General features: G+C 39.0%; 2 protein-coding genes across 2 annotated transcripts in view; both read left to right on the forward strand.

The window, feature by feature from the left end:
• The window catches only part of cmn (calymmin), a 35,118-nt gene extending 29,089 nt beyond the window's left edge, over nucleotides 1–6,029 (forward strand). The window contains exons 41-53 of the mRNA XM_041816109.1: nucleotides 88–153; nucleotides 330–374; nucleotides 500–541; nucleotides 685–753; nucleotides 848–919; nucleotides 2,269–2,340; nucleotides 2,581–2,637; nucleotides 2,739–2,801; nucleotides 2,891–2,950; nucleotides 3,027–3,065; nucleotides 3,179–3,460; nucleotides 5,541–5,597; nucleotides 5,679–6,029. Of these exons, the coding sequence (XP_041672043.1) occupies nucleotides 88–153; nucleotides 330–374; nucleotides 500–541; nucleotides 685–753; nucleotides 848–919; nucleotides 2,269–2,340; nucleotides 2,581–2,637; nucleotides 2,739–2,801; nucleotides 2,891–2,950; nucleotides 3,027–3,065; nucleotides 3,179–3,460; nucleotides 5,541–5,597; nucleotides 5,679–5,683 (929 nt within the window). The 3' untranslated portion in view covers nucleotides 5,684–6,029. The remainder of the gene's footprint in view (nucleotides 1–87; nucleotides 154–329; nucleotides 375–499; nucleotides 542–684; nucleotides 754–847; nucleotides 920–2,268; nucleotides 2,341–2,580; nucleotides 2,638–2,738; nucleotides 2,802–2,890; nucleotides 2,951–3,026; nucleotides 3,066–3,178; nucleotides 3,461–5,540; nucleotides 5,598–5,678) is intronic.
• A 513-nt stretch (nucleotides 6,030–6,542) lies between these two features.
• LOC121528879 (progestin and adipoQ receptor family member 4-like) lies at nucleotides 6,543–12,005 on the forward strand. The gene is made up of 3 exons (XM_041816521.1): nucleotides 6,543–6,708; nucleotides 7,571–7,789; nucleotides 11,572–12,005. Exons 1-3 carry the CDS (start codon nucleotides 6,543–6,545, stop codon nucleotides 12,003–12,005), a joined length of 819 nt encoding a protein of 272 aa, XP_041672455.1.
• The last annotated feature ends 320 nt before the right edge of the window (nucleotides 12,006–12,325 follow it).

Below are 12,325 nucleotides of genomic sequence, written 5' to 3' on the forward strand. Positions count from 1 at the left end.
TAATTTAAGGCTTTATGTTTAAAGATAAAACCTTGCGGATAAAGTACTTTCTCATTACCCATTATTGTCTGCCTGTGTTTGTTTCAGGTATTGGTGGATTGCAGTTTGGTGGACAGCCACTCAACAGAGCAACTAATGGTGCAGGAAGTTATGGTAAGCCTGTGTCATTATTGCAATTTCAACTTTCTCACTGATTCTGTGGAAATAGATATAGTTCTTGATTCAAAATGTAAGTGAATTCATTCTCAGTCCATGTGTTGACAGAACATACCTTATATTCTGTCTTACTGTGTGATCAAGGATAACCTGTTTGTCTCATCACTGTCCAGGATATGCTGGAAGCCCCTATGGACCTGCCGGTAATGGAAAATATGGTGGGTCAAATTAAAAAATAAAATGAAGTATCATATGTAGAGCTTCAAAATGTAAAACAAACCACCAAACATTTATTTTATGCTTATGTGGAGATATTTGTGTCATGGATTTAACTATCTTGCAGGTGGTGCTGGCACCGGGGGAAACCCTGGACCACAGAAATATGGTCAGTATCTAAAGAGAGAGTTTTGTATTTACTGCAGTGGTTTGTGTTTTAAATACACTTCAATCTAAAAATAACTTCTCATTTGGTCTTTTTCTTTACTAATGTGTAATACTTTAATGCTGTCCATTTTTTTCTGTCATTAGCATATCTCGGTTCTCCTACTGGTGGGCTACTCCCTGGTCATGGCAATGGAAATACACCTGGAAAATATGGTAAAGATTTAGTTAGTATTTGTTATAGTGATTTCCTTGCCAGCATCCACTTCCCTTTATTTTTCTCATCTTTTTTTTGTTTCTCCGTGGTCAGGTTATGGAAGAATGCCTTATGAGGCTCAGCCAGCTGGACTGAGCCCTGGAGCCAAATCAAACGGCAAATATGGTAAATAGATAATCTTTTTTTTTTTTTTAGATTAACAGACAAATTTAATGGAGGCCAGAAGGGGGTTGGGTAAATTGTGTGCCAAAAACTTTTCAAATGGAAAAGATTTTTTTTTTTACATTCAGATAAAGGACAAAGGTGCCACTATAGCTACAGTCTGTGGTGCTGATCAGAGGGTGCTTTGGATGACATTTAAAGACATTTAAATGGTTGAACATTTCTGTGTATGTTTGTGCAAAAACAACCGTCCATGTCTGGTTAAAGCAAGGGGTAGACAACCTTGCAAAGCACATGGATTTGTCATACTCCATCTCTGCCAACAGGCAAATCCATCTTGAAAAGCTCCAATCACCAACGTTAGAACCGAACACTGATTGAGGCGATAGTTATGCACGGGGATTAGTTGTACTAGAAACCGTTTACAATCGCTACTGCTGGTGCGGTGATTAGCTCAGATTTAGCCATAGTATAGTGGCAGTTTTACCAGAACTGGAACCCATTTCTGTACAAAATAAAGACTAAAAGCTTATGATGGAAAACTTGTTTTTGCTCTTCTTCCAACCTGCTTCAGCACAAGTTTTTGAGAGTTACAGGGCAAGTGGTTAGATGCAGTGTGAGTGGGTATAGTGGCTGCTAGTGGAGTGATGAGCTCAGACGTAGCCACAGCGGCAGTTTTGTCAGAACTGGACAACATTTTTTTAAGAAGACAAAGAGCCACACCAAAAGCTTTTTGTGATGGAGAAGATATTTTTGCTCTTCCCCTGACTGCTTTGGCAGGGTTCTGCGATCATTACGGATTGCATTAGCTATTTGTGTAAAAATGCCATTATTTTGAAGTCTTTTTGTCACAGAATGATAATTTTTTTTTCACTTTTTGGTCCCAAAGAGATGGGAGAAAGAGTTTTTACAAAAAAGGCTTAGTCATTAGTATTTACTGTTAGTAATGCATACAAATCTTTGAGTTTTAATATCCATTTTTTCTTTCTTTCTTCTTTGTAGTCCCTACTTTAGTAACTTTTTTGTTAATTCAAGTGACATCACTGCAGCACATGCATTCGTAAAGCCAAAGTTGTCCTGAAAAAAAGGATGTTGAGAGCTTGACTGTGCACCAAAATGCAGGCAAGATAACAAGAAAACAAAAAACAAAAAACGTAGGGCTCAGAGGGTTAATTTTCTTTAAGTCTTTACAAATTTGAGTGAAAAAGAACACACCTTTTAACATCAAAGCTGAAAGTAAGAGCCAAGATATCATAGCCAGTTTTTTCAGAAGATGCATAACTTACTTATGCTGATGAATGTTATTCATTTTATGTTGAGATTCAATTTTCTCTTTCTGGTTTTCCTTACAGGTCCGGCTGCAGCACAGTATCAGCCTGAACCTCTCGGATATGGACAGAATGGAAAATTATCAGGACAATATGGTGAGATTTAGCTGACATAAAACAACCTTATAAACAAACCTCTTTTCAAATATATTTCATTTAACTTTCGATTTTTGTGTGATTGCAAAGGGAAGTGAAGTTCCTTACGCACCTGAAGCTCATGGTTTTCAGAGTCGGGCAAAATCTTCTGGGAAATATGCTACAGAATATTTTTTAATTTGTTATTTGGATATAAAACATTGTATTGTCTATGTTTGTAATCTTGTCAACCTTCCACAGGCAGCCAGAGTCCGTATAAGTCACAGCCTCTTGAATCTACATCTGAAGTGAGATCTGGTGAGGAATATGCAATTCTTGATATAGTAATGATACGTAAGTTGTTAATTTGGGTTTGAGATATATAATTTTAAGTTTATAAATGCTTGTCTTTTTTACAGAAACAGATGGCTTATCTTATGACCCCCTGCCTGTGGAGCCAAATTCAGCTGGGAAATCCTTCTGTGTGTCATCAAAGTGTTTCAAACATTCAGCAGAGCCTGATCTCTTATTTCCTATCACTAATTTTTCCTCCTTATTTTTCTCCTCTTAGTGAAAGGAGGGGTACAGACTCCAGTGACTGCAGCTGAAGGTGATGGGATTGATAGATATGGTCAGTATATTTCTGTGTGTCTGTTTGTTTTGGCATTTCTTCATTTAGTTAACTTTTAAATGTTTGTCATTTTCAGAAAATGTGGGCTATATAAACGGACAGGTACAGCCAGAAGGTAAAACTACTGCACCATTTTTTTTATTATGTAGATTACAAATTAAAACATGAGTCAAAACCAACCACCTTTTCCCTACCCTGTGTGTCTGCTTACTTATGTTTTCTCTACAGTTGTTAATTTCCCAGCAGCTCCCACGCCTGGTCCCACCCTGGCCTACCAATCCGCCCCGTCCTATCTGCCTGTGGACTCGTCCTTCACTCCTGATGTTACACCTGGAGCAGGTCTGGAGGACTTACCTGACCCTGCAGGCACTACCAGCCTCGCCTTAGACTCGTCACCTGCAACAGAAACGCAGGGTGTGGTTCAGCTGCCCGATCAGCCTGATGATCAACAGCAGCTGCCACGTCAGATTCACATTCAGCAGCATCTCAAGCTGCATTTTCACCAACAAGGCAAGTCCAGAAAAGGTTAAAGTTCAGTGGCTTGAATTAAGAAAATTCCTTTAAAGTGAAGAAAGCATGGTTTCCTTTAAATTGTTAAGAAGAGGAAGATTAAACATGTATTGATTTATCTCTTAGGGTAAACATTTATATAGAGCATGATGTGGGAAAGAAGAGTCAAATTATTCAATATTTGAAAAGCATGCTGCTTTTAAATTCAGCACAGCTGTTTATGTTTACTGCTAGCCTAGCTAGCTACCTCAAAAACTAGCGGGAAACCTCCACTGTGATTTATTTACAGAAGTTTTCACATTTTCTTAGGAAGATTTGGAGGGCTTTTTTTGGCTCCCTTTCTTAATGCAAGTAAAATAAGATCAATACTGCTCTAATGTCTGTAAACTATGTGAATCTACAGCCACAAGTTAGTTTGATTAGCTTAGCATTAACGAGCTGTGCCTAAAATGACCCTCTATTTACTATTAATTATGATATAATCATAGTAATTATACTTCAGACAGCGTTATCGCACCGCTGTCTGAATTAATACTGAACTCCTCTGTGAAGAAGACACTTTGTATGCCAAAATGCATCAGGAAAAGTAGCATACAACAGATAACAACCAAGAAACATAACCACAAAGCAAAGGAAAATTGGGCAACACTTTATTTTAGTGGACCTAATTACCTACTAGTTTTATAGTAATATGTGTAATTAACTACTTATTTCTGAAGAATAAGGTGGTAATTACCTTGTAATGAGTTGGAACTTTAAGAATAATAATGCAGAAATATGGTAATATTAAGGAATGTATTAGTTAACCACTTATTTGAAGCCGATAAATCAGCCATACATATCAGCAGTATAAATCATGCATTGGCCTTAAATGTCGGCAAATGTACAAATGTTTTAAGTATAGATGGTTGTCCAGGGTGCCACACACTCAGGGAGAACGGCTGTGAGCATTTTGATTGAACCTCAAGGATATGAACCTTGCAAAGAAGATGGATTTGCAAGACTCTGTCTGTCATCAGGCAAATCTACATTGAAAAGCTTTAGTTGGAGCTGTTTGCAATGGCTGCTTCCACTGTGGCAAGTAACTCAGATATAGCTCTATTTTACCAGAGCTTAACCCCATTTCTGCATGAAATAAAAACAACATAAAAGCTTTTTTGATGGGAAAGGGTTAGTCTTTGTGTGAGTGGGTTTATACAATGGATGTAAGAGAAGTGGAGCTTGGACTTTGCCACAGCTGCGGTTTTGTCAGAACTGGACAACATTTCTCTATTAAAATAAGGGCAGAGAGCAACACTTAACATTATTCCCTCTCTGTTTGCTACTGTGTAGTCAACAGCGGTAGAAAAATATACAACAAGTAAAAGTACAGTTACTGTGGTTAAAGCTTACATAAATAGAGGTAAAAGTACTGATTTTAAAATGTAAACTGGACAAGTGAAGTGAATGAAAGTACAACTACCCCAAAAAGTACCCAACTACAGTTATTTGAGTAATGTAGAGAGTTACTTTCCAGCCCTGATATTACAACATAGTCATATTAAATGTCAACACCCCAGTAAAGATAAATGTAGAAAGAAGGTACATGTATGTTTTGAAAGTTTTAAACTATCCTTAACAGTGAATGCATCATTCCAGGTTGTTGGAAGCATAGTTCCTTTATCCTCACTAAAAGATATGTTCATAGTTGTTTTGCCTTGTTAATGTTTCATTTATAGTCATTAGTGTTCAGGTAGCTTGTTGGCTTGGTTCTGGATGAAAAATCTTGAAGCAAGGATTTTTATAAAAATGTCAATGGAGGATTTTAATGTTGAATTTTATTTCTGGAACCAGAGCTGTCAAAAAAAGTTGGTGGGCACTGTTTAGCTCAGTTAATTTGTCCCTAATTGCTAAGCTAAACTAACTGGGTAACAGCTGTAACTTTATTTTTACTCTATGGAAGAAAGAGTTTTATCAATCTGTCTAACACTAAACAAAAAGCCAGTGAGACCATTTCCCCAAATGTATTGCTTAAAATAACAGAGTCCATGGTAATAAAGCTTAAGAGTAACAGTTGTCCTTTTTTTCCCCTCATGTTCAGGAGCAAAGAATGGAAAATATGACTTGAACGGCTTCTTTGGGAACAGTGGCTATCAAGGTAAGACTTCGACTGACATGATTGTCATTATATTGTTTTTCTCAGCCCTCTGCTCATCTGTTACTGTTTTTCTCCACCTAGGTTAACCTCACTGATGACAACCTTCACCTGCTGTTATATATTATTTTGAGCTGTTTCCAAAATGTATATTAATTTTATTCTTCTTCGTTTGTAGAATAGCCTTTGCATTTCTGTGTTTTGGAGTAGAGTAAAATTGTGATATTTGAGTATTTAGGTGTTTGTTTTGTATGTTTTATGTATCCTATGTTACATTTTGTCATGCACTTACAGTTTACTCCATATGACAGATTTGCTTAGTAGAGCAATAAAATCAGTGAGTTTTCTTGATTGAATTTGATGTTATTTGCTCAAAATGATCCTGTAAAATGCAAAGAAGTGTAATTTATGTTGCATGGGGAATGGGTTTTCCACTAATGTTGCAGGGATCTGTTTATTGTTGTACAGAATATGACTGAATAAAACCATCAAAGATATTCTATTTCTACACGTGTGCGTATATCTATGTTTATCTTCTTAGTCTTATAATCACCAGGTCATCATGACTGTAAACCTGCTGTATGTTAACATGAGAAAGGGAACCTATGTGTAAAAAGGAAATGCAGAATAAGTCAATTTCCCATGAAGCTGAGGTGTGCGTCACTCATGAGCAGCTGCCGTAGTGCACATGGCTTTTTGTAAGGATTAACCCCAGCTTAAGGATAAGAACCCTCTGCTGATTGGCCCTGCAGAAAGCATGCCACTTTGCCAGCTCAACAGGTTGCTTGCTTGGAATAACACCTGTCCAATGATGGATTTCAGGTAGCACAACTTCCAGACAGTTCTGTCGTCATGGCCGTGCCCAGGTGTCGTCTGAGCATGGCCGCATTTGGGATGTAAATGTTGAGGAACCTTCCTGCTAAATGTGAGGGCATCAGGGGAGTCATGATGGTGCTTTACAAAGGACCGCGGCTGCTGGAGTTTGCAAAGACCCCTACACATCTTCAGTTTAACAAATATGTCCTGACTGGTTACAGGCCGGTGTCCACGGCTCAGGAGTGCATGAGAAGCCTCTTCTACATGCACAATGAACTAGGGAACATCTACTCTCATGGTAAGTGCAGGAATCTGTGCTCTCTGTAGGAGTCTACTCCAGTCAGTTTCAGTTTGGACTGAATGCAAAATGTTAATTAAGGTGTGTAACTGCATCTGAGTCCTCATAGTCCTTTTTCACCATCTTGTATCCATTTAACCAATTCAGGGTTGTGCAAACCTAACGGGTCATAGATATCTCATACTCTCACTTATGACCAGTTAGAGACGTACTTGACAAGAGGGTGTAATGAGGATATGGGGTATTAGCTCTAATCTGCCCTGGGAATCCTTGTCCTGGAAATAACCTTGGAGGTAATTAGGTCTTTTGAAGGCGTGTGACACTTCTTTTTCAGCTGCAAATCAATTATTGTGAGAAAGACATGCCTGGAAATGCACACCTGCAAAGAATTGGATGCAGGTTCAGAGTTAAGAATGAGTATGCAAACATTTAGAGATGTACTTTCTGGATCTGGGAGTGTAAAACTTGTGTTGAGTCTTAAAAAAAACAGTTTGAAGTTTAACTGCAAGAGGTAAAAACTGCACAGTCCTGAACTTTCAAAGCGATCCTCCTCACTCCATTTTCTCCTTGGAGATCCTCTAAGTTCATTAAGGCTAACACTCTTACTAAGAGGAAGTGTAGGGTATTAGCTGTGGAGCGCTTGTAGCCAACAGCTATGTTTTAAACATGCTTCCTGGCAGTGAAACACAGAAGAAGCGCTATCTCTGTGCTAAATTCCTCAAATGTTTCAGCATATTTAACAGCACCTGCTCAAATAAGAGAAGTCATAATCCTACAAACATTAACTCACCCACCCACCATCTTTAATGTTCTTCCTCTTACATCTAATCTCTACTCTTCCCTCTTTTCCCTGTCATCTCAGGAATCCCCTTTTTCCTTTTCTTGGTGCTGCTGCCTTTCAGTATCCCCTGGGAGGAGGTGGACAGCGTCTGGATCTGCGTGGTCCACTACCTGGCCTGTCTCTGCCCCACAGTGGGCTCAGTGGTCTATCATGTGTTCATGAACCATGTGGGAGGCGAGCATGTGTATGACACCCTGCTCTCCCTGGACATGTTTGGTGTCTGTCTTGTTAACACTCTCGGTAGGTTGTTGATGACATCATCCTCTGCTCCTCCCTGGATGCTTGGATTGCAATCACTGCTGTCGCTAGAAGTCCACTTTTTAATGAGCTTTAAATAACACCTCTTTATCTTGACCAAAGTGAGAAGTTGACCCAGTTGACATGGAGCCAACTCCATCCACAGTTAAAAAAAAAAAAAAAAAAAAAAAAAAAAACAACGAGGTATTCCATGAGAAAAGATTATTGTCTTAAGGTCATTAATTCACTTTCACATTCTTATTTTAGCATCCAAATCAAGTTGCAGGTTATTTCCTGCCTTAAAGAAAGTTGGTACTTGGTACTTCACACTTTTGGGAAACTCACTTGTTTATTTTTTAACTACAGTTGGATGAAAGCTTGCCTGACTCCATTCAAATGAAGTTGCTTTGTTTGCACCTTTAAAGCTCAGTCCTAAAGCCCATTTAAGACTGATCACTTGTTTTTAACTTTGTTTGCATGTTAAGTCTGGGCGTTCAGGCTGTCTGTGTGAGTGCTGTGTCCCATTCACCTGATACACGTCCCACATTTGGAGAATCTAGAGAATCAATTACTCTCCTGTTTTTTTCTGCACACTGCGTGCAGATGTCAGCTAAAATAATTTACCTTTCTGTAGCAAACACTGGTAGAATACGGTTGTAATCTAATTCTCGACTGTTGTAAACCAAAAGTGCCAATTTGCCAATGCATTTTGCCTGTAAGTCACTTCTGTTTTGCACAAAGCACCCGGAAAAAACCCTTCTTGCATGGAAAAATGCATTATTTCCAATGTTTCAAAATAAGACGCACATTACAATAAAAAGCTATTTTAAATGACATTTTAGACGGCATTTCAAAATAAGACACCATAAAAAACATTCCAAATTAAAACTGAGCTAAGTGGCATTAAAAACACCAGGCGTTTTTTGCAGTGTCTTGGTTTAAAGACTAGGAATGATGCTGTTTTGCAAGCAAATTTCTTCCTGTTGCTTTCCATAAAGAATGCATTTTGCGGCAAAAAAGCATTTTCAAAGTGGTGAGTTTTGGAACTTTTGGCTTTGACGACCCTGATGAAGGCCACAGGCCAACATGCATCTGTTTAAAAAAGTTGTTCTCTAGAAAACCTTTGTTTGGGACTATTTTATTTCAATTGGAACAATAAAAACAATGAAATTTGAGGTTATTTTTTTTTTTAAGATTTATTTTTGGGCATTTTGTGCCTTTATTGGATAGAGTCGGAAATGGGGAAGAGAGCTGGGAGAAACATGTGGCAAAGGGCCAAAGGCCAGATTCGAACCCAGGCCACCCGCGTACATGGGTCATGCCTTTAACCACTACGCCATCTGCGTGCCCATTTCATGTTATTTTTGACATCTATGTATAACAGTTTGTGTGGGTCTTGGGAGGGACTCAACTCCTCTACATTACAAGTAAGAGGGGCTTCTAGGATAATAAGTTGGAAAAATTGCTGTAGACCCAAAGCTTTCAGAACAATATGTAACAGAGAAGATGAGCATAGTACATAATATATACCATTCCGGTACGTGCTTTTCAAAGTAAAATCCAGTTTTAGCATTTCTTTGAAGTCACTTGCAGGGAGCTTTATTAAGCTGAAAATTATGAGGAATGACAGGGCTTTGACAGCAGCGAGAAAACGCAGCACACTCATGTCTGATATAAGCCGTAAGGGTGCAAGCTGGAGAGGACAATCCCAGCGGCTGCAAGTCTGAAACGGCTGGAAGAGTTATAGTATTAACTTTTAACTTACACATCTGATCATTTTTAAAGCTGCTCATTTAAAAATGGGAATTTCTGTGCCTCTCTTACATGTCAGGACCAGTCAACATGAGAGCACTGAGGAGACAAGGGCGGGGACTGGTTGTCAGTGTTAACCATGCCAAACCTTTCTTTGACATTTTTGTGCAACTACAAAGACTATATTTAACTTGCTAGTGTAAACTTGTCTAAACTGCCCATGAATAACAAATGCACACCAACAGTGGCTGCAGGGAGGGAAGTTGTTGGATGGTTAAATCAGAGTCTTGTAACACCATTGGCTGCTGAAGGGCAGCGGTTCCAAGATGTCTTCATAAAAAGCAACTTATTTAAACTGTATATTCCAACAATTACTGTCAAAATATCCCTAAAATTAATTCATTTAAAATGTAAGTCTAATGTGTTCCTTTGTGTTGTTCTTATGGCAGTGCTGGGAAAGGATTTTCAGCTGTGCACAACATAATTATTGATGTTTACAGGGTCAGCAGGGTTTCTAGCCTCTGGCACTGTTATTTCAGGGCTTGTTGAGCTGAAAAGTTTGGAAATCATCAATACTAAACGGTGTGAAGAAAGTTCCTACAAACATGACAAAAAAAGTATCCAGAATATTTTGCATAGAATATATTCAAAAAGTCATTTCTAATGATTGCCAGCAGAACAGCAGAGAATGCAGAGATCGTGGTTTCAGTAGAAAAACAGTCCCATTTTTGATTCAATTTGAGACCAAATGGCAACCTCTGAAAATAAAGCAAATGGGCCAGTGCAAAAAACTGCAGATCTTTGAGTGTCTATTTAAAGATGGCCGTAAAAGCCAAAGAATCACCATTGGGCACCGTAATAAAATGCTAATTTTGACAGCAGAGATAAACCTGTTTAATACCTTAATGAAAAATGTGGTCTGATAAACTTATGTCTTTATTGGTGCCACAAAGTCCAGAAAATTTAAGTCACCCTGGTGCATAAGCTGCAGTCTGATTTTTGGACTCTCTCAAGACAAAAAGGTTTAAACCATCCTCAGCAAAATCTGCAGAGAATAGTTTCTGTGCAGCTGTGTCGCTCTGATTTTGTCACACAGAATCCGCTCATCTACAAGCTACAGTATAGTAGTTGAGCTCTCAGCCTTACAGACTCAGCTAGCAAGCTGCCCTGCCTTCCTCTGCCATCACTTGTTGTCCTAACTGAGAAGTGTTTTCAATCAAACCAGCTTTGAGTGACACTAACACTAACGGTATACCTTCAGTTTCTTTAAATGCACGATTTGGACCTAACAAGGAAGAAAAGCGGTTAAAAAGTGGCACCAAACCCCACTGGTTTGGTCTGTGTGGTTTATATTCAAGCATGTTTTGAGCAGTGAAGAGGCTGTTTGCAATACACAGTAAATGAGGTGAATTTTCAATCTAGTTAGGACTTGTGGAGTGTGTCAGTGGCAGCTGCACATTAATGTTGTTGCTTGCCTTGGCACTTTATACTGCTATAACTCGCCTTGGTATATAAGCCATAGCTAACTTTTTATATTAAAAAAATAGGAATAAAAAGTGAGGTTTATTCACTGGGGTTTACAGGAAATACAAGAGTACAGTAGTGACTTTATTAATAATTACTCCTTTAATTTGTTTATATCAAAGATGTGCAGTATTATGGATGTGGTTGAGTTAAATGACAGTCACTGTTAATGATTGTCTTAACACTGAAACTCTGTTTTTACTAAACATAGTGCAAATAGTCTAAAGGGCCTCCTCAAGCAACAGTAGGTGACGTCACTAAGCATCCATGTTACATACAGTGCATGTTTACTATAGTATACTGTCAAAATTGAGGACTGTCCAGCTAAAGTCCAGTCTTAAGTGAGTAGTGTCAATAGTTTATCTAAAAGAACACTCAACCAAGCCTTTAGTTTTTGTTTAGTGTCTTTAGTCTGGCTCTATCTCTATCTCTATCTACTTAAGAAAACCCTAACTGTTCAATCTGATCAGAGCTGTGTTAGTGACATTGCTGTTTCCTCCTTTCACCAGGGGCTCTTCCCATCATCCACATCACCCTCCTCTGTTACCCGACCATACGACAAGCGGCCCTGCTCTCTTACATCCTCCTGTCCACCTATGGCATCTACTGCGCCACTACAGCCCGCACCAACGTCCTGCGTCTGCGAGCATTCGTGTGGCAGGCCCTGTTCCGCTTCACCCTCTTCTTGTTCAGGGTGTTTGGCAGCGGGGTGGGCAGCCCTAACTCCCTGCGCCTCTTTGTCATCATGGACACCCTGGCTGTACTGGGAGGACTGGTTAACATTATCCAGATCCCTGAGCGATTTGTCCCAGGCCTTTTCGACAACTGGGGAAACAGCCATCAGATCATGCATGTCATGGTCATTTGCTCCATTATCTACCTGCACTGGGGCACACTGGAGGATTTAGCCTGGATTAAGACCTACCAGTGTCCTACTGAGTGATGCCAACTATATCAAGCACATAAACAGGAAGCACTCATGGCTGCGCTGATAGAAAAGAGGTTTAGGCTTTAATAAGACAGGAGGAGTAATGTATAAGAAGAAGAGTGGACTCAAAATGCACTTTAGTCCTAGCTGCTAAGGGAAGTTTGCAATTTAACGTGTTGCCAGAGCAGGACAGGAGGAACCTGCAGTGTTGTGACTGAGGTTATCTGGTACATTGAATTTAAAATCCTGACCAAACTTGATTTTTAGTTTGTTGACATGCAGTAGTATTGGGTCATATTACCCATTACAAAAATAGCTTTTAAAATGTTAAATTA

This window comes from Cheilinus undulatus, linkage group 20, assembly GCF_018320785.1.
Source record: "Cheilinus undulatus linkage group 20, ASM1832078v1, whole genome shotgun sequence".
NCBI lineage: Eukaryota > Metazoa > Chordata > Actinopteri > Labriformes > Labridae > Cheilinus > Cheilinus undulatus.

Coding starts and splice junctions, on each gene's coding strand:
- LOC121528879 (XM_041816521.1), top strand. CDS start 6,543: ATGGTGCTTTACAAAGGACCGCGGCTGCTGGAGTTTGCAAAGACCCCT. Junction 6,709..7,570: donor AGGGAACATCTACTCTCATG/GTAAGTGCAGGA, acceptor CTGTCATCTCAG/GAATCCCCTTTTTCCTTTTC. Junction 7,790..11,571: donor CTGTCTTGTTAACACTCTCG/GTAGGTTGTTGA, acceptor TCCTTTCACCAG/GGGCTCTTCCCATCATCCAC.